This window comes from Gigantopelta aegis, chromosome 6 (genome assembly GCF_016097555.1).
Source record: "Gigantopelta aegis isolate Gae_Host chromosome 6, Gae_host_genome, whole genome shotgun sequence".
NCBI lineage: Eukaryota > Metazoa > Mollusca > Gastropoda > Neomphalida > Peltospiridae > Gigantopelta > Gigantopelta aegis.
Genome location: NC_054704.1, coordinates 90,311,505 through 90,334,785, shown reverse-complemented (window position 1 = coordinate 90,334,785; position 23,281 = coordinate 90,311,505). Strand labels below are relative to the sequence as shown.

Here is a 23,281-nt window from a genome sequence, read left to right as displayed (position 1 = left end):
TATAACCTTGATGTGATTGATGTGACTTTAAATATTTTAATACTGTATTATACCAATATTATTTAGACAGTGTTTCCGGTAAACTGACGAAGTAAATTGTAGGCTTCACTGTTCTAATTATTAAAGCTTAGCCAGTCATCCTAGAGGACCTAGGTAAACTGTAAGTTATTGTCTTTATTGTGATAGGTACTAGTATTAAGTCTGTATTACAAGGTTACTGAATGAGTAGTTAAGGGTTAATTAAAAATTAACCAGTTAGGAATAGAGTTGTAATTCCTTTATTAATTAAGTTCCCCTGGAAGCGTTTCTCAATTATCACACGTGTGGGTGTTGTGTCACGGTGAAGTGATTAGAATATTGTGTAAACTAGACACCTAGAGATTAACTAATTAAGTGATCAGTTCTGGGTTGTTATTATTTGTTGTTGTTAATTAACTACTGCGGTGGTACATTTGTCAGCGTAGTATTAATACAGATTCCAAAGTGTATTGTGTTTTTGTTGTGTTTTCTAGTGAACTAACGGGCTATATTATATATACTTTATATATAAGATCTTATCTCTGATCATACCTAGACGAGCCACTCGGGTTTTGAACTGCTCGATACAGAGAGATCTAATAGATATACAGTTAGGAGAGATATTTGGATAATCGTGTTTTATTCAGTTACGGGTATTATAGGATCCCCGTGACAACAGTATTAAAATATTTAAAGTCACATCAATCACATCAAGGTTTTACAACAGAGCAGAAAATATATAATTATCAAGTCCAGTCGGACTAACGTTCCCCGGGGCCGTCCAATATGTTTCTCCCTGATATCTCTAAACTCCTAGCTATTTATTACAAAAAACCGAATATCGCCTGGGGGCACATCGCGGTACCGAATACCTACAAGTGATATTTCCACAACGACCAAGACGGAAATTTTCTCTTAGATGGCCAGACTTACTGTCGCCTAGTCGCCAAAATCACAGTCGTAAAACCCGAACTCGCGGAGGTATACGTAACTACTGGCCACATGGCCTCCGCACTTGGTCTGGGTGTGTATTGGAAACAGCTCGACCACCGTCGCGCGGAGGTATTACGTAACAAAGTGCCCACCTAGTGTAAGTGCATATTGGGACTGCACACGGCCCTCTAAAACAATTAATATCGCCGCAGGCGAAAAGAAATTAAGTGCATGTTCCGTCACAGTATGGGTTAAAAATTAAAACAACCACTTAATAACGGGTATGGCCACCTCTTGAATTGACCACTGCAGTGCATCGCAGGCGCATAGAATTGACTAAAGTGTTGATTTCTGCCTGTGGAATATTGGTCCATTCCTGAATGAGCGCTTGACGAAGTTCGTTGACGTTAGCGGGTGGGTTGGGACGACGCCTCAATCGTCTGTCCAGACTATCCCAGACATGCTCGATGGGGTTGAGATCAGGACTTTTAGCGGGCCAGTCATCAATGAAATCAATGTTATTTGTCCTAAGAAAATTTACAGCGTCTCTAGCTGTATGAGAGGTGGCATTATCATGCTGAAAAACCGAAATGTTGGCGTTGTTATGGAACAGAGGAATGACGTGATGAGCGAGAATGTCATCGCGGTAAGGTTGAGCATTTAAATTGCCATCAATGACGACTAGTGGTGAACGATAACCACGGGCAATGGCTACCCAGACCATGACAGAACACCCACCCCCGAAACGATCTCGTTCAAGAACACAACAGTCAGCATAGCGTTCATTTCTCCTACGGTAGACGCGCACCCTGCCATCACCACGCTGTAAAGAAAATCTGGATTCATCCGAAAAAAGAACGGTATTCCAGCGTCGCCGTATCCAACGAGTGTGTACGTAAGGACGTCGTGCATGTAAACCGTTCTCCCGCAGATGATTACGAACAGTTTGCCCACTGATTCGGTTATTATGAAGCACAGGTGTGTTAGCGGCAGTAGCAGTGGCAGTTTGGAATCGATTGCGCAAATGCGTGTTCATGATATAGAGGTCTTGACCACGCGTTATAACACGCGGACGTCCACGACGTGGCAAGTCGTTGGTGCTTCCTGTCGTTCGAAATCGCTCGACTAGAACTCCCAACATGCCTTGCAACGTCTTCTGTCGACATGCCAGCATCAAGCATGCCAATCGCCCGTTCGCGTAAATTATTGGGTATTATTGGCATACTAAAAATGCTACAATGTAAAAAACGTTAATTTTTTTTACCAATTTTTAAGCGTTTTGTTCACTTGATAACAATGTCAGTAAGAGAAGTAAAACAAATTGACCAAATACTACACGGGACATGTCGAACCATGCATGCACGTGCAAATTGAATTTCACGTTGTCGACTATTAACAGTGCAAAAATAATCGATAAAATTCATGAATCCTGATAATACAGCTCAAGGCTAATACTACCTATATAATTTCATTACACAATGAATTCTTTAACACAACAAATACTATATGTACAAATCGGAAGTTTCTTTTTTTGTTCAGTATATATATATATATATATATATATGTAAACCATCGCTGCTGCTATTGGATCAAGAAAAGTGGGGGACATGCCCCCTCCCTCTTGCCCCTCCCTCCCCGCTTCCTACGCCAGTGAGATTTCATTTCATTTCAACTTATTTTCGTGCGTATTACCAATTAAGGTTCAAGCACGCTGTCCTGGGCACACATATCAGCTATCTGTGCTGTCTGTTGAGGACAGTGGGTTAGTTGGTTAGTGGTTAGTGAGAGAGAAGAGGGTGTGGCATTACACAGGCCTACCCATCGAGTCGCTAAAACTCGCAGCCTTATGTCCGAGACGTACCGGTCATGGACGTTTTCACCAGTACACCACGACAGCTATATATTATTACATGGATCCGTGTTTAGTGTGTGTCTTATTAACAGTGATAATTTACCCATGGATGACAGACTTTGGGAGAACAAGTTCTGTTCATACGCATTGATGTTCTTGGATAAAGCACAATTATTGCAAACTCTACTGGAAGATCCGTATGACATTATTATCATAACTAAGAGGTTTGTTTTACAAATTAATCATAAATTAATTACTGATGCATGTTAGAGTTAGAAATAATAACCTACGACCTTAGTGTTTCTAACAGAAAGAAAATTTTGGGTATGGCACTGTGGAATTGAGTGCAACCACAGTTAGTATGGGGGGCCTCCCCACGAAAGAAAATGGGTTACGTGTAGGGTTAAGGTTAAGAAAATTATACAGTAATGATAATAGTAATTAATGTTGTTAAAAAGTTAACTTTAAAAAAAATATATGCAAAAACAAATGTGAGTATGACGAAATATCCGTTTTACCTTTTGGCAGAAACCTTGGATCTATATTGTGACTTCTGTTATTCATTTCACATTCCGATAAAACAAACACACGGAAAAACTACACTGTGTTAATACCAACCATGCAACCAAACAAAGCTACAGGCCTCGTGGAATGTTTAACCAGCTCAACACCCAGTGATTTAAAAATATTTTTTTTTTAAAACAAAATTAACTAGTTACCAAAATTAAAGACTGACCAAAATTATCGCATTCTACTACGTTTTTGCTTATTACACAATCTCTATTAAAATTAATTGTATTAGCATGATGATCTGTTACTAAATACAAATAGCAGACATAATTTAATTTTTGATCCACAATTTAAACATTAAAAGTTGCGTTTCTGTCTAGATGAAAAATTATTACGTGCATCAAACTACTTGCAGGTTTGAAACAGAAATTATTGGCTGCTATAGATTGTATTATTCCACCTGACAGTTTTATCACACATTTTATTATGTGTAATGTAGTCTCTTTCAAATTATCTGTGTAAATTGTATATTATATTCTATTGTTAAAATGACAAAACAAAATTACCTACTATATAAAAGACAACTTAGAAAACATCTTTATCATGTCCGTTATTTAGGAAATAACCATATGGAGTTTTTAGATTTGCGGGTGTTATTGTCTATTTGATCCCGCCAATGTCACTTTTGACCGAAGACGTCATAATGCTAATACAGTTGTCAGTTTTTCATAAATCATATGTAATAAGCAAAACCATGGTGGGTGCAATTTTTATTAGCACTTTAAAAGCTAGATGCTAGTATCATATTTTGATTATGGAAAGGTGCGTATCAAAGCCTATTTAAAATAGGAATATGTCGTGTAGAGTATCATATTGTAACCTTCATCGATAGTACAACGATAACCATTGGCTGATTAATGCGAAAGTACCAAACTAAAAACAAAAGGTGTTTTATTGATAAATAGGGCTTAGTGTGTTACTACATTAACGCATGCAGTGTTGCATACTTTATAATTCATATACTGCAGTGACTCCTTAATTTTGTTATTTTAAATAACAGTATGATAACACTTGCAGGACGTAGGCCCACTATTACGAGAGTATTTAATTTCGAGATATTTAAGGGGTCAATAGGTTAAGCGGTCAGGAGATTTGTGGGTGTTTCAGCGTCACATGGGGAAGTTATTCACTTTGGTATTTCTTTATATATTTTCTAATAACTTCATATTTTGATTATCTCACACCATGCTTGTTCATTTAGTCTGTTTTGTTCCTTTGCAGGTACAAGTAATGAAAAATCTGAAACTTCTTTAGACTTTTGAAGTTTTCAAGTTCACAATAGATACTAAGAAGTTACTGAGATAATAATCTAATGTTGTATACTACCCACAAAACGTTTTAAGCAATTTGATTTTATTTTCGTCATAAATCATATTTCCAGATGTATGTAGAGTTATTATATCAGTAATTTATCATACATATATGCCTGTCCAAAAACACCCCAAAATGTTGGTACTATAAATTGAACAAGATTGGAGTTAACAGGTTAAGTTGGCCACCCTGAAAACACCTGTATGATTGATTGTTTTACGTGCCACGGTACACGTTACAATGAAAAAACCTGTATGATTGTTTTACGTACTGACAGTACATGTTACAATGAAAACACCTGTATGATTGTTTTATGTGCCACGGTACACGTTACAGCGAAAACACCTGTATGATTGTTTTACGTACTGACAGTACATGTTACAATGAAAACACCTGTATGATTGTTTTACGTGCAACAGTACACGTTACAACGAAAACACCTGTATGATTGTTTTACGTACTGACAGTACATGTTACAATGAAAACACCTGTATGATTGTTTTACGTGCCATGGTACACGTTACAATCAGCCACTTGTCATATCTGTACACTTGGTATCTCTATATAGACTGTAGACATGGTTGGACGCCATTTAACCAAGTGAGATGACTCAAGCAATAGGAATGGGAGCATGACCCAAAGAATTATATTAATTTGCATTATTGATGAAATAAGAGTGCTGCGTAAGATGTGGAATCATAGATTTGGTGAAAAGTAAATGCAATGTTTGCACAGTTCATCAGAAAAATAAGGTTATATTTAATTAACTCATCTTTCAGAATTTTGACTTGCATTTGCTGACCTGTAGGAATGATACCTGGAATGGTGTGGGTGGGGTTGGTGGGGGGCACAATTTCTAGTAAGGGGACCCCAGTCTTTTTTGCGGGGAGGCACAATAAACATTTGTATCATTATATATTATACAGAATACAAGTTACAACACAGACAATATTTTAAGGAGGGGACCAAGGGCAAAAGTGCACATGAGCTGATTCCCTGAAAATGGTACAATAAAACAAATTGTAAACCAATTGTTCAAAAGAATGGCAGCTTTATTTTTTTTTAGTTGGGTGACAGGTCCTCATGGGTCATGGTCCCATCTCTTGGATCTACAAAAAAGTTAAATTTTCTTCTTCATGTTTTTCCCCAGATGTATGTTTGAATTTTGGACGATGAGTACGATGTCACATGGTGGTTCTGGAGACGGGCTTGGTGACGCACCCATTGTTTCCATATCGGACACACAGACCTGGGAAAAAGATAAAAAATTTGTGGTAAGCGTATAATTATTACAGAGAGGTGAAACAGAACAGAATACTGCTTTACTTAATGACAGCCTAGCACAGTGTTTTAACAAGGTGTTTAATATGCATTTGCAGGCATTGTGGAAGCAAGTAGATATTTGGGGGGAGACTGAGATGGAGGGTGCAAAGCAAAGTGTCTCGGGGGTTTGCGGGTATGTTCCCCATAACATTTTGAAAACTAGATGTCCTGAAATGCAATTTCTTGCATTTACAAATAAAATTAATGTCTTTAAGATTTACTACCAATCATAGTTTTGATTCAGAATTAGCTCCCCAAGCCCCGCTCCGTGGTGCCAGGTTTGTAATATATTCAACAAAGTTAATTATGAAAAACCCATGGGTGTACAATTATTGCTTGCAGCACTGCTCAAAATTTACTCCAACAATGTTTACAAATCATCTGTGGTCAAAACTTGCTAACATAATATACCAAGGATTTATCCAGCATTTTTCACCAAGTCTCTTGGCTGATCGGATTGGGAAAATTAGCTCGATTTTAGTCATAATTGGGAATTTTGGGGGCCATTGAATTTATGCATATTGGTGTTTCTGCCAGAAAGAAATTTTGGAGTATGGCGCTATAGAATTGAATGCAACCAGAGTCAACAAGGGGTATGGAGGACCTCCTCCAGAGAGAAAATGGGTTAAGTTTAGGGTTAAGAAAATCATACAGTAATGATGAGAGTAATTAATTTTGTCAAAACGTTAATTTTAAAAAATAAATTTTTGGGTAATGGCGCCATACCAGTTTTACCCTTTGGCTGAAACCTATGTAATACTATTTAAAACATATAATTAATTATATTAATTTTTTTAATACATTGTTGTTAAATAAATAATAAATAAAATTCACCTATTTTTATTGTTCTTATTTTCAGTTACATACTAGAAAGTAAAAAATCCCCGACCACCACTTCAATATGTTCAAAGCACTTTATAATCACTATTAATAATTATTAACATGTAATTTGTAATATGTTCATTTACCAGTGCAAATAACATTAACTGTTCTAAATAAATTAATATATATTATTTAGTGTACTATTTAAAAATTCAAAACTGGTGGTTGCTAATATATAGAGGATATTCCCCGAGTGTCTTGTGATATCATAATTTATCAGCATGAGTTGATAAAAAGTATGAAATCTGAGGCTTGCCGAGGATTTTTATACTTTTATCAATGAGTGCTGATAAATTATGATATCACAAGACACAAGGGAGGTATTCTTTTTATCATCCATTAGCGACAATTGTAAACAATGTCAGTAACGTGGGTTGAATGTCACAATGTTTGGCAGCAGTAGACTCGTTAACTAGCAGAATGACAATGGCATGATGCCACTAATGATAGATTTAGCACTGAAACATACACAGTGGTGTAACAAAAGAAGCGATATCTCCTAGGAAAATATTGCAGGAGATATAACAAATTATAGTGCCAGCGACATCTCCTACAAAGCCTTTAATAGATGATAAACATATTTATTAAAAAAACAAAAACAAAAAAACATATTCACATTATTTAATTGTCTCAAATTGCAAGTGCTATCCTATTTTTTGCAGGAAAATAAAATATAAGGGAAGAAATTTTTTTGTATGTACTGTTTAAGAAGATCGATACATTGTTTAGATCAGTTTCATTACAAAATGTTAAAATTATCAGCAATGGAAACTAATTTGATGTACAGTACATGACTGATTTCTGTTTGCATTATGCCTACAGTGTGCTACTTAGAATAGACCTCTTTCACATTCCCATTGCACATGTGCGCGAGGAGTACCGTCCCTTGCTGAATTGGATGGTATCGAGGCTATATACAAATTGGGGGGGCATGATCGACAGTTGTCATGAGCATCGTGAGTAGCTTCGTAGGAGCTGTGAATCTCTAGCGACTAACGTACATATTTTGTATAAGCTGTTAAAATGGCTGCAAAAAACGGTCTACTAAAGTTTACATCAGAGTGGTTTAAGAACAAAAGCAGTGAAACATTAACTTAGACGAAGTCTCCGGAGCCGCTGTCAAGGGTATTTTAACAGCGCAAAATTAAAAGATTCATACAATAAAATTAACTTTAGTGGAATGTGTTTGCTACTTTTAACAATTAGAATTATAGTTAAATATTCACGCGGATTTACCAGTGATGCGGATTCTCCACATGTATCAGTATTTAAAATTTAATAAAATATGCCTCCCCTTCCCCCTAAAACAAACAACAAAACCCCTAACTTACATAGACCTTTATCACAGCTCCATTTTCCCCTTATCGTTTCATTAAAAAAAGACAGTCGTACAACTACTAATCAATGTTACATGTCCATCCACAAATTATTTATTTATGTGTCTATTTATTTATTTACTTATTTATTTATCTTATTTTATTTATTTATTATTTTATTTTATTTTCACTATCATTTATATCAGATACTAACTAACTAAGTGTTTTATTTAACGACGCACTCAACACATTTTATTTACGGTTATATGGCGTCAGACATATGGTTAAGGACCACACAGATTTTTTTTTTTTAGAGGAAACCCGCTGTCGCCACATAGGCTACTCTTTTTTACGACAGGCAGCAAGGGATCTTTTATTTGCGCTTCCCACAGGCAGGATAGCACAAACCATGGCCTTTGTTGAACCAGTTATGGATCACTGGTCGGTGCAAGTGGTTTACACCTACCCATTGAGCCTTGCGGAGCACTCACTCAGGGTTTGGAGTCGGTATCTGGATTAAAAATTCCATGCCTCGACTGGGATCCGAACCCAGTACCTACCAGCCTGTAGACCGATGGCCTTCCACGACGCCACCGAGGCCGGTATATATCAGATACATACAACTTCACTTGAAATAATATCTGATATTTATGAAGTTTTTAAACATATATGAGCTGTCACACGCGAAAACCTACAACTTAGCATGACATCAGAAACTGAGTAAACGCGGCTGTTTGCGTTGTTTGTTTTGAAGAATTTAGAAGATGACATCTTCTTTACATGAAGATCAGTTTGAAGTAAACATATATTTGTATGTACAATAGTATTTGGTTACTATTTTGTATTTTGTACCTGAGAACATTGGTCGAGATTGTTAGCGATACCATCAGTACTTTGATACACATTTACAAGCATAAGGAGAAGTCCTATATATTGATATGGTATGCAAGTATCACACGTTTTTATAACGTACATGATTATATATAACATAAAGTTCAGCAACTTTTCCAAAGTGGTAGACCCATGCAACCTGATACGATCCTAATTTGATGTTTGGTCTAACTTATGAATATTGTATATAACTTAGGCCCATAGCCAGCATGATTAGCGGGGTGGGAGGATTGAAATTTTATGTAAACGGAACTCATCAAATGCGAGTGCCAAAGGCGCGGAGCCGTAGACGGTGGGAAGAGGGTTTCGCCAGATTTATATATATATACATATATAGAACCCCTTGCTAAACAATGAGATGACACCGGTTACACTCGAGAATAATACACAAACTTTTGTTGCGAAATATACGTTAACAAGTTGCATTAAGTTGTGGTATGCATGTAAAATGGCCTGGTCACAGAGCCACGACAAGAAACTGTTTATTTTCAGTCGTACCAATGTATTTATAATAAATGATACATGGCATACTTCTTACATCCCACAAACAGGATAGCATACACAACGTCCTTTGATGGATCATTGGTTGGGACGGGAAATAATCAAACGGGCCCACTGAGGAGGATCGAACCTTCAGCAAATGGAACCTCAGACAGACATTCTTGCTATGTTATCCCGGTTATTTGGGGACATGGACTTTTATATGTAAAATCCGATTTTCTTTTCATTTGAGCGGAACTCTCAATCCTGCGTGGGGGGGATTGTCCAATACCCCGATCCTCCTCCTCTCCTCCCCCCCCCCCCCCCCCCCCCCCCCCCAGCTACGGGCCTGACATGGTACTGAATATGTTTGCTTCAAACATTCAAACGAAGTATCTTATGACTGGTTCCTTATGACTGCGCATAATAAACCCTCATGAGTTTATAATAAAGAGACCATCCTGAGTTTGTAGCTATATTATCATGCTGTCAGCTAGTCTAATATGTTATAGGCTAAATAACACTTATATCTTTCTTAGGTTAAATAATCTTGCTTCGAATTTAAATAGCTGTATATGCAATACAGTTACATTTCTGACCATTCTTAGGTTGGTAGCCCCACTTTTATAAACCCGGTTTAAAATATGACTGTGTCCCTCCACTACAGACTGTGCTCCCTCCCCTCCCCCAACTCCAGATATCATTCTTATGGGCCTGATTCTAATGTTTTATATACCATAGCTCAACTTTCATATGTATCATTTTATTTTATTCCAAATACCGAACAAAATTTTTAATAACTCCCGACAAGAATCCTGAATGTATTTATCTGTATAATGCTTTATAAATATTTAAATCATGTTAAATACAATGAATATCTGCATACATACACGCACGCACACATTAATATTATTTCAGCTTATATCCGATATGCCCCCCAACTTGTCCACATGTCTGTTTTTGCGAGATCTCGTGTGAGTTCGCGGTTTGCGTCCTCAAATTACCCCGCAACGGACACATGCGCAGTGGAATGTGAAAAAGGTCTATAGCAAATCATTGAGTACCAGTGTAAACAGCATGAAATAATTTTTGTCTGTTCAGCTTAGATGTGAATAAAATTAAATTGGTAAGTAGATTAATTTTTAGATTCTATATATTGACGATGATTAGATTTTGCTATTAGACAGGTGAATAATTGGGAATTTATAGCCAAGAAATTGGGAATTTTCTGTGACATATGTATTTGGATAGGTTCTGATGTTCGGTACCATACAACGCGTGGATAAATCGCTGTACTGCTATCAAAGACTATCAAAACGTCAACTGGCCCCCAATTAATTCTGTTGAGTATATAATTGTGACATTGGTTAAAAGAATTGGAGAGGAATCCTTCATTTATAATGTTGTATGTTATACATTACTCCTAATTAACACATGGATTTGTTTGGATGTGCTTTACTACAGATAGCATGCAGGTAGTACAGGGTTTTATCACCTATGTTTCTAGACTCTGATAATTGGCACTATTCCCCACCATTCCCCAAAAACTATGTCTTGGAGTAAAAAATTCCCAATCTGAATATAAATAAATCCCATTTTTATTATTATATAAAGATATATTTAGAAAATAATGTGTAACACTTGACAAACACTCCTTCCCTCCCCTATTAAATTATGTAATGCAAAATAAATATATTACTTTGAATAAATTAATACAAGTACATTAATATATAGTATTACTGTTTTAAATTCTAACTTAGCTTAATGAGATATTGTGTAAATGAAACTGAAAATTCCCAATTTTGTTAAAAAGGCTAAATTTCCCAAAGTCAAAGCCATTGGTGTCAAGTCAAATTTGAGAAATAAAACCCTGTACTTTGTACATACAATAATATTTGATACACAACAAATACTGGAACTTTTAAAATTTAAATTTAAATTTTGTTTTTCTAGTAGATGGTCATTGCAAACACCACTTCAGACTGAGTACCTCGATTTTTATCAGAATAAAAGACTCTAGAATTGTACATAGCCAACTTTAACCATTTGTGTTTAAATGGGTGAGACATAGCCAAGTGGTAAACACACGCTTGATGTGCGGTCGGTTTGGGATCGATCCCCATCAGTGGGTCCATTCGGCTATTTCTCATTCTAGCCAGTGCACACTATGACTGGTATATCAAAGGCTGTGGTTTGTGCTATTCTATCTGTGGGAGAGTACATATAAAAGATCCCTTGCTACCAATGGAAAAATATAGCGGGCATGTATGTCAGAATTACCAAATGTTTGACATCCAATAGCCAGTGATTAATAAAGCAGTGTTGTCTAGTGGTGTCATTAAACAACTCCCCCCCCCCCCCCCATTAAAACACTTGACAATATTCTAAATACTATACAGTGGTACCTATATCATGGTGTAAAAGTTCTTATAATATCCTCTCCTAGTGTTTACAGTGGTAACATACACCTGCGCCCATGACAGGCGTGTGCCCATGACAGATGTGCACTACAACAGATTGTTCTGAATTTGCATGTTAATTCCTATGACCTGACTTGACCTGACAATCACATAGCTTATTCGGGTAGGAGTAAACTTGAATATTATGCTGTAAACTCAAAACCTACATGTACAATTATGACTGTATTGATAGATACTGATTGTGTAAATGTATGTAATTCCATGTTGACTAAACTGATTATCTTATTTATAATGGTCACTGATTACTCCATGGTAAAACACCCACCTGAGGTCTCGATAGGTCATTGTCCATTTAACCGTATTAGACCCATTTATTACCAATTCAAGTGAAATACATGTAAACAATTATACTATGCTGTTTCTTAAAGGGATAGTAAACTCAAAGATGAGCCTTATGTGATGGAAAGATGCATACCCGAACCACCAACACATACTGACACTTTAAGCACTTAAAAATGCGTAATTTTAGAGTTAATAAAAAACCATGATTATTCCTGCTAACTGGGGGCAGCCATTTTGTTTTGTTTTCGTTGTGTCGGGAATTCTAGCTTGGGGTGAAGTAACATCAGCTCTGACCAACTCTTGTATGCTCAGTGTAAACAAACGCATTCATTTACGACAAGTCGCTTTGCTTTCATCAACTCATAAAACTAGATAAATGACTTGATAATATAATAAACTATTTAACTAAATATATTTCAGTTTGCATTAATAAAACGAAATGGGGTTATGGTATTTTTCTCTCTTAATAAAATCCAAAGGAAAACTGCATATTATTAGGCCTATTGGTAGGGTACTTTGGAGCAAAAACTACCACTCACGATACCCAAGTGATAATTTTTATTTCTTTGGGACTACATCATTATTGGTCAGTTTTGTGATTTTAGATGGGAAAGTCTACTTAATCAAGGGTTTTACAGAATTATTTACAGTAATAAACCAGGACGGCTGATAATGTCTATTACCATTTTAGGGGTGGCCGGTTATCCTACAATACCCTATGATCTTAATAAAACAGGCACATTTTTTGTGTGTGTCTTAGACACCGTGACTAGTGACCGTCCAAATATACATCTGCAAATCAGGAACCATAGGTACAGACCACATGGGTTAATGTACGGACAAAACATAATACAGTTTATTTTGAAACTTTGACAATGGTGGTTTATTTTGTATTGAAAAATAATATATACTTGGTACTGGCTTACTGGGATGGATATTATTACAGAACATTGCGATGCATCTGCAAAAATCAGGTATGTCTTGTTTCTTCAGTTCTAAGTATTACGTAACTACCAACTCGCCAGAGGGCGTATTCACAGGGATGGTACAAAATAGCTGCGCCTGTTATATATGGTGGCCGTCACATTTAACCGTTTTATTAATTAACTATAAGATTATACTTGTTGATATTAAGCAATAATGTGTATTATATATTGTTGAATATGCATACAAGTCCAAAAGCCTTGTGCGAGCATTCCTTTAAAGTAGGGTTCAAAATAGGAAGTAAATCATGGCCTGTTGTAATTAGTGTTTAAAACAGCAGGCTGGCCTACTGGAAATAAGATAGTATTTGGTGACAAGAGGGTTTAGGTTAGTGTGTGAAAAATTAGGATCTCTAAGATCTGTATTTTAAAGAATTATGAAATTAAAATATAACAGAAAAACTAGCTAAATAGCAGATGAGATAATTGTACTACATACATCTGTTTTCTCATTCCAACCAGGATACAACAACTGGTCAAAGGCTGTGGTATATGCTTTCCTGTCTGTGGGATAGTACATATTAAAAATTCCTTGCTATATTGGGAAAATGTAGAGGGTTTTCTATGATGACTACATCGCTCCAGCCAGTGCACCATGACTGGTAAATCAAAGGCCGTGGTATGTGCTATCCTGCATATAAAAGAGTAGCCCATGAAGTGGCGACAGCAGGTTTCCTCCCTCAATATCTGTGTGGTCCTTAACCACATGTCCGACGCCATCTAACCGTAAATAAAATATGTTGAGTGCATCGTTAAATAAACCATTTCCTCCTGATGACTACGTGTCAGAATGACCAAATGTTTAACATCCAATAGCCGATGATTAATTAATTAAAGTGCTCTAGTGGGGTCTCTTCGGGTAGCTTTAGTGGATGAATTTCTACTTCACATGCCAAGTTTAAAACATGGACTTCTTTTCACATTTCACAAACAGCTATTTTGAGTCCTGTTAGTCAGTGACCCTCAATCATTATTAGCAGTGGAAAATATGTCTATTTATTACATTTTAAAAGAAACATTACACGTTACGTACAATACATTCCTTAAAGTGTTAAATTTGGCAAATCAATGAGTTTCTTGTTCTTCTTGTGTTCACAGCATCTTCCAACGCAAGTTACGTAAAACAGAAAGGGTGCTCCTCAGAATCTAGCTAGGTTCATCATCCTCCTAATCACAATAACCTACCATAGGTGGTAATTAACAACAGGTATCTCTTGTTGTTGATCAGGAATGACAGTTACATTATATTTGATGGGTTTATCAGCAGGCCTCAGGATTTCAGATATTATTGAAAACACTTTACCATGCATATCGCCCTGCCTTTCCTTTAAATTCCACGTTGTGTATAATATATTATATATATATTTTTCCTTGCTCCATGCCCTAATGTTTTTTCTTAATCCAACCCATGTGCAAATAAACAATATGCAGGTATGGAAACCGATTTCAGGGTTAAAATATTCATTTCCTTCTGTTGTTTGTAGAGTGTAGCTTTCCCTTTTTGAGGGCAGTTTGAAGATGTTAAGACTGTTAGGACTGATTTTATAGTACCTGCTTAATCGGACTCGTGTTTGGGAGGTACTGGGTTCATGTCCCACCTGAAGCAATGTCGAGTGTTTCAGTTCAGTACCGACTCGGTACTGGGAATCAGATGACCTTTTGTGATTATCACTCAGTTTACACAAACCAATTAGTGATTGATTAATAATCTATCAAAATATACATCATGCTGTGGGGGTATTAAATCTTCTGCTTTTTGCCAATCAGGGTAGATATGTAGATTTTTTCGCAATTTAAAGGAAAGTAACCCTGTATTGTACTCACTTGTACTGGATCAGGAAACTTGTACTGGATTAATTGGTCAAAATGGTTCAAGTAAGTAATACAGTATATTGCCATGTGTTAGCTGACTCCTTGTGTTAGCCGACCTCTTAGTTTGACCCTAAATATCAAGTACAAAATCATCGGCCTTGTGTATAAGCCGAAGTCATCTTTTGTCCAGTTGTACGTTGTATTGATTTCAATAATACTGTCAACAAATAGACTTTGTGCTTTTCTTTTTCATTATATTTTTTTCCCTTTAATTATTAAAGACATGGTAATCGTTATCGCAATGCTAACGTCTTTCATATGCCATGCAAAAATAATTTAGCACTAATAAATCATAACAGGAAAATAAACAATTCACGCTGTAACAACATATCACTGCACATAAGTAATTAAATTATTCACTGGACAGCAACTAATAAAATCATTAAGGCATGTTTAATCCCTGTTTTCCCCCACACAGAAACAAACAACTCTTTGGTCCGTGACTGTTGTTCACACTAGGGCAGGATGACGAAATTGTGTGTTCCAATCAAATAAGAGCTTACGAAATGATATAGACAGAAGTGTCTGGAGTAAAGGAAAGCTAATATAAACTGATCGAGACTAAAAGTTTCTTTTTTGTTTAACAACACCACTAGAGCACATTGATTTATTAATCATCGGCTATTGGATGTCAAACATAATGTAATTTTGACAGTCACAGAGAGGAAACCCACTACATTTTTCCATTAGTAGCAAGGGATCTTTTATATGCACCATCCCACAGACAGGATAGCACATACCACAGCCTTTGTTATACTAGTCATGGATGCTCTGGCTGGATAAAGAAATAGCCCAATGGGCCCACCGATGGGAATCGATCCCAGTCTGACCCCGCATTAGGCGTGCGCTTTACCACTGGGCTACGTCCCACCTCTTGATCGAGTCTATAGTTCACTTATCATATGGTATGGTCATGTAACAATTGTGGGAGGTAATTATGGTATGGTCATGTAACAATTGTGGGAGGTAATTATGGTATGGTCATGTAACAATTGTGGGAGGTAATTATTGTCGTGAAATTCATGGTATGTTTTGTCAGTTGGTAATGCTAATAATGAGCTTAATTTATTTATGGCATTACTTTACAGTTTGCTCAGTCAGCTCCATGAATGGGAAAATCACTAAATGTATTGCCACGTACACCAAGTTTCAATCAGCTCCATGAATGGGAAAATCACTAAATGTATCGCCACGTACACCAAGTTTCAATCAGCTCCATGAATGGGAAAATCACTAAATGTATCGCCACGTACACCAAGTTTCAGTCAGCTCCATTAATCGGAAAATCACTAAATGTATCACCACGTACACCAAGTTTCAGTCAGCTCCATTAATCGGAAAATCACTAAATGTATCGCCACGTACACCAAGTTTCAGTCAGCTCCATTAATCAGAAAATCACTAAATGTAACGCCACGTACACCAAGTTTCAATCAGCTCCATTAATCGGAAAATCACTAAATGTAACGCCACGTACACCAAGTTTCAATCAGCTCCATTAATCGGAAAATCACTAAATGTATCGCCACGTACACCAAGTTTCAATCAGCTCCATTAATTGGAAAATCACTAAATGTATCGCCACGTACACCAAGTTTCAATCAGCTCCATTAATCGGAAAATCACTAAATGTATCGCCACGTACACCAAGTTTCAATCAGCTCCATGAATGGGAAAATCACTAAATGTATCGCCACGTACACCAAGTTTCAGTCAGCTCCATTAATCGGAAAATCACTAAATGTATCGCCACGTACACCAAGTTTCAGTCAGCTCCATTAATCGGAAAATTCAGTCATCTCCACGTATTTCAGTCGGAAAATCACTAAATGTATCGCCACGTACACCAAGTTTCAGTCAGCTCCATTAATCGGAAAATCACTAAATGTATCGCCACGTACACCAAGTTTCAATCAGCTCCATTAATCGGAAAATCACTAAATGTAACGCCACGTACACCAAGTTTCACCCACTTCACGGGTGCAATTATGGGTATTTTCCCTAAGTGTATGATGCCCTACCTGGGAATAATTACCCAGCAGGCACTGCAGGTTCCATGTACCCTACGCGTGGATGACAGCAGTCGTAGAGAGAATTCTATTAAGTAGTCCCATAGACAATCTGATTAAAATCAGCTCTACCGGTCTACCAGTAGATCTAACAGCATTGCGTGGACTCATCTATTAATTGTCGTGTGAGAGCCAGAAGGACGTAAGTGCATCAAAATGCATTTTTAAAAAGCCGAGATAATGAAGGAAAACTGTTTTTCAGTAGTTAAGATGTCAAATTTGTTTTAATGACAATGAAAGCTGAACATATTTATGATTTATTTGTATATTTACGGTATTTATAGCATATTAGGTGTTTTAGTTATTTGCTTAAATAGTTGTAGTTACGACATTTATTCATGATTAAAGTAAATGCGTCATTTACGACCAACAGTATATCAAGTAAATTTAAATATTTATTCTGAAAGAACCATCACTTCTAAAACATTTCAGTTTTGCAAATCATATATTTATTTTTAAAAAGGAGATAGCTTGAAAATAGAAAATATTTAGAAGCAAACATTCAAAAAGGAATAATAGTAAAAGTATGTATGAATAAAATCACCGCTTAAACAAAATATTACGTGAAAAAAGTTATTTTACTTTTGTTAATAATAATGCGATAAATAAAATGACCAATTGAACAAAATAATAATGTGAAAAAAACTACTCTTGACTCGTGAAATCCTTGTTTTTTTGTTTGACCCACCCCTGATTTTGTGTGACCGTACATGTATCTGGTCACATGGTAGTGCTCCATGTTCGTTGTTTGATGATGGTGCATCAGAATCAGACGACTTGTCTATACAAAACCTCTTTTTCTAGGCAAGTATTCGTTCCTGATGAGTCATCAGAAAAGCTGATGTCATGTTGTGTATAGTGTTCTTTCCGTTTTCTTTGCGCCATGGGAGTCCTTTTAAAGATAATTCCTGGTTCTGCTTCCTCAGGTTGTACTTCACTAGTTTCAAGATTACCTGGTTTACCAGCTAGTGCAATAAACAAACCAGAATAGTTAAGCAAACTGAAACTGGTATCCTTTAATTAAGAAACTATGTTTAGTAGCTTGTTGGTTTGGGATACATCGGTTTCAAGTGAAGCTCATTCAAAGGATATAGGGTTTACATTTCCAATGTACTCTCCGGGTTCTGTTGTGTGGTTCTGTTGTGTGTTGGGTGTACTCTCCGGGTTCTGTTGTGTGTTCAGTGATCTCTCCAGGTTCTGTTGTGTGTTGGGTGTACTCTCCGGGTTCTGTTGTTTGTTCAGTGATCTCTCCAGGTTCTGTTGTGTGTTGGGTGTACTCTCCGGGTTCTGTTGTGTGTTCAGTGATCTCTCCAGGTTCTGTTGTGTGTTGGGTGTACTCTCCGGGTTCTGTTGTGTGTCCAGTGATCTCTCCAGGTTCTGTTGTGTGTTAGGTGTACTCTCCAGGTTCTGTTGTGTGTCCAGTGATCTCTCCAGGTTCTGTTGTGTGTCCAGTGATCTCTCCGGGTTCTGTTGTGTGTTCAGTGCACACACCTGCCTACAACCCACTTTGCCTACAACCCACTTTGCCTACAGCCCACTTTGCCTACACCCATTTTGCCTACAACACAGTATGCCTACACTCAGTTTGCCTACAGTATGAAAAGGTGACATCCCTAGTTAATAGTGGGACAATCCCTATTATTTTGTGTCTCAAACTAATATAAAAACATTGTATTATATAAATAATTAAGATTATAATGAACATAAGTAATGTAATTAGGGCTTAGTTGCGCAAAGGTGATTTCATGCTCTTTATGGTGATTAGTATTAGTCCAATGGTCCCATACAGGATCTTTAATATGTGATCAAAGTTAATGGCCTCCATGATTCTTTGATATGGGATTAAAGTTAAAGTTTGTACAAAACATTTGTTTAATATTTGTGAGGTCATTTTAATAGTTTAATTGTTTTTGTTGTGTAATGTTAATCGTTTTTATAATAAAATATATGTTTGTCATATTATTTTGTCATGTTATTTTTATAGACAGCGTTGGTGGGACCATTCGGCTATTTCTCGTTCCAGCCAGTGCACCATGACTGGTATATCAAAGGCCGTGGTATGTACTACCCTGTCTGTGGTACGGTGCATATAAAAGATCCCTTGCTGCCAATCGAAAAGAGTAGCCCATGAAGTGGCGACAGCGGGTTTCCTCTCTCATTATCTGTGTGGTCCTTAACCATATGTGTTGAGTGCGTCGTTAAATAAAACATTCTTTCTTTCTTTTCTTTTTTTATAGACCGGGACCATATATGGAATGTTACACTTTTAAATGGGGATGACATCTTTTCATACTGGGTGTAGGCAAAGTAGGTTGTAGGCAAAATGGGAGGACACCGTTTTATTGTGTATTTGGTGATCTCCCCGGGTCCTATTGTGTGTCCAGTGATCTCTCCAGGTTATATTGTGTGTTCATTGATCTCCCCAGATTCTGCTGTGTGTCCAGTGATCTCTCCAGGTTCTGTTGTGTTTTCAGTGATCTCTTCAGGTTCTGTTGTATGTTCAGTGATCTCTCCAGGTTCTTTTGTGTGTTCAGTGATCTCTCCAAATTATGATGTGTGTTCAGTGATCTCTCCAGTTCTATTGTGTGTTCGGTGATCTCTCCAGGTTCTGTTATGAGTCCAGTGATCTTTCCAGGTTCTGTTGTGTTCAGTAATTTCTTCAGGTTCTACTGTGTTCAGATATCTCTCCAGGTTATGTATGATGTGTCTTCCGAGATCTTTCCAGGTTATGCATGATGTGTGTTCAGTGATATCTCCAGACTATGTTATGTGCAGTGTTCTCTCCGTGTTTTGTTGAGTGTTAAGTGATCAATCCTCCGGTTTCTGTTGTGTGTGCTAAATTATTTTCTGCATCTGTTGTGAGTGATATGTCATGTTCAAGTTCTCTTATGTGTGCTATGTCATGATCATGGTATGTTGTATGTGTGTTCTGTCATGTTCTTCTTCAGGTTCTGTTGTGTGTACTATGTCACGTTCAGGTTCTGTTGTGTGTGCCACGTCATGTTCATGTTTTGTTGTGAGTTCTCTACTATGTTCAGGTTCTGTTGATGTGCCACATTCTGTTGTGTATGCTATATATCATATTCAGGTCCTGTTGTGTGAGCCATGTTATGTTCATGTCCTGTTGTGTGTGCTTTGTCATGTTCATCTTATGTTGTGTGTGCCATGTCATGTTCAGCTTCTGTTGTGCATGCTGTGTTGTGCTAATGTTTTGGTGTGTGTGTTGTGTCATGTTCACGTTCAACATTCTGTTGCTTAGCTTAGTAACTGGTTTAACATGTCTATAGTCCATATACCACTATGGTTTCGAACATGCCTATCCTGAGTCCGGCCTCCAATAGGATGAGGGGTCTGACTCAGGAATGGGATATTCTGTTGCAAATATGTGTTAACTGTAAAGTTAATCAAAGTTCATAGATCTTGCTATCGTTTATGTTGAGGCCACATTCACTTTATTCGCCTTTTAACCTTACGTCTGATTGCACTGTCTTTTGTTACTGGACTTTGTCCTGGATAACTTAAAATGACGTTTGTATGTGCAATATTGTTAATCCATGCCTACATTAGGGCAATCATGTAGATCTTCAAAGGCAGCTGAAAGGCGGAACTTGATCACCGTAACATATAATTAAATATATGTACATCCAAAATCAGTGTGATTATGCTTGCACTTTGGTCGTATATGCCACATAGAACATTATTATGAATTAAAATTATATCTACAGATACAAATTACATGTTCGAAATTTTGCTTCAATTAAAAACACTTCAAAATAGATACATGTATTTGTTTTTCAAGAAAATTCACCAAAACATGTTTATTATTATAATTATGGTGCACATAAAATAGCAAACCATACAAATATTAATGTTACTGCAATTCTTATTTATATATACAGACACCATTCTTGTCTGTTGCCAAATGGTTCGGTGCATGCAGTACCAAATGTTTTTCTTAAATAGACCGGGCTCTCACAATGACAAAAGTCATATTATTTTTAGGATTCAAGCACATAAAAATATTGACATAATGTATGCTCTATTGTACTTCACATTTGTAATTTCTATCACAGACTGATAACAAAGAATACATATGTGTCGTATTTGGCACATACAACCTATGTCAGACATAATTATATAACAAACTGTATTTAAAAAGGGTGTATCTACCACACACGACCATAATGGACAGGAAGCAAATCGGAGGAAAGTCGTATGTGTCAGTTACGTCTATTTCCATGCAAATTGGTATCTGTGATTCACTTACGACCATTTAAATCCTGTATAAGTGATGCAATTAGAGACACAGCTACAATTTTTTTGTGACAATATGTAATCGGGGATGGCGATTCCGAATATGCAAAAATTACATTTTAGGTGGTATCTGCCACTTTTAGCTCTCACGCTACGAAATAACAATTTAAATATCGACCAATTTCACTTTGCCTTTTATAGCGTTATTCGGGAGCATACAAATTCTAAAAATATCGGGCGAGACTATGCAATAGGTGAACTTGTTGGTCTATTTCAGCATTAAAAAACAAGGGAAAAAGTACTGTAATAATCTCTGGATTGCATACTAGTACATGTATAAACAGATTTTATGGCCATACCATTACGGGGTAGTTTTTTCATCGTGAAATTTTTTTATATAAAATTTTATATTAAAATTAGTTTGATAATATAGCTCAGTGCTCTTATCCCAATTTCTTTGATTATTTATGATAACACATCTAGTTGTTTACAAACGTACGTGTGTTAACAATTTTAAGACATATGACTAGCTGCTCCTAGGTGATGACCAGGTGACCAATGCCATATGTCCAAAAAAAAAACAGCACGGTGGAAACTGACGACGTATAGTTAACCTGGCAATCATGTGTCTATGACACATAAGTCTGCTACAAGTGCAAAGGGTGGTAAATATATTTTAGTCAATAAAGATGTAAAATTTGCTTAAAACCTGGTTTTTGAGGATATGTAAGAAATAGAATAATACATTCGTGTCCGTTAGACACCATTTATCTCACAACTTGTTGTTTAGAAATGTATCAAACTCACTTTCGCTCATTAGATACATTGTAAAACAACTCGTTGTGAGATAAATGGTACATGTATCTAACGGCCACTCATGTAGTATTCTCTATGTATCTGTCTTGAATCCAGAACAAAATCCCCTCATGACAGAATCCTCTCCAGACCCCCACCCCCATAATTAAATCCAAGGGTTTTAGAATGTTTGTTGTGTATACTCTCATCCTGTTTTATTTTCATTTGATATACAGTGAAATCCATGAAAACAAAACACCACTATAGAGCATATTGATTAATTAATCGTTATTGGATGTCAAACATTTGGTCATTCTGACTCGTCGTCAGAGGAAACCCACTACATTTTCTTAATACAGCAAGGGATCTTTTATATACACTTTCCCACAGACAGGAAAGCACATACCACAGCCTTTGGCCAGTTGTGGTGCACTGGTTGGAACGAGAAATCCCGTCCCCTGAAAACATGACCCTTGAATTCCCTCATAACAGAACCTCTTTAACTCGGACATCTCTTAACAGGGATTTCTGTCCTGGGTCAGAAATCCCTGCTTCTTGTTATATCTGACTGTCTCCCTCTCCCACGTGGCGGGACGTAGCCCAGTAGTAAAGCACTCGCTCGATACATGGTCGGTCTGGGAACGATCCCTGTTGGTGGGCCCATTGGGCTATTTCTCGTTCCAGCCAGTGCACTACGACTGGTATGTCTGTCTGTGAGATGGTGCATATAAAAGATCCCTTGCTGCTAATAAAAAAGAGTATCCCATGAAGTGGGACAGCAGGTTTCCTCTCTCAATATCTGTGTGGTCCTTAACCATATGTCTGATGCCATATAACCATAATTAAAATGTGTTGAGTGTGTCGTTAAATAAAACATTTCTTTCTTTCTTTCTTTCCCTCCCCCACTTCCCTTTAAGATGATACTAGTTTTGCCACTGACTTGGCTGTTGTTATTCATGCTCTGATGTGA

General features: G+C 36.9%; 1 protein-coding gene across 2 annotated transcripts in view; it reads left to right on the top strand.

Annotated features, from left to right (window-relative positions):
* Nucleotides 1-4,377: 4,377 nt before the first annotated feature.
* Nucleotides 4,378-23,281, top strand: part of LOC121375322 (serine/threonine-protein kinase Sgk1-like) — a 116,191-nt gene continuing 97,287 nt past the window's right edge. Inside the window, exons 1-2 of one of the 2 annotated variants that reach the window (XM_041502719.1) lie at nt 4,378-4,507; nt 5,835-5,958. In XM_041502719.1, the coding sequence (XP_041358653.1) occupies nt 5,839-5,958 (120 nt within the window). In that variant the 5' untranslated portion in view covers nt 4,378-4,507; nt 5,835-5,838. Of the gene's footprint in view, nt 4,508-5,820; nt 5,959-23,281 lie in introns of those variants that run through there. The other variant, XM_041502718.1, reaches the window with a different exon arrangement.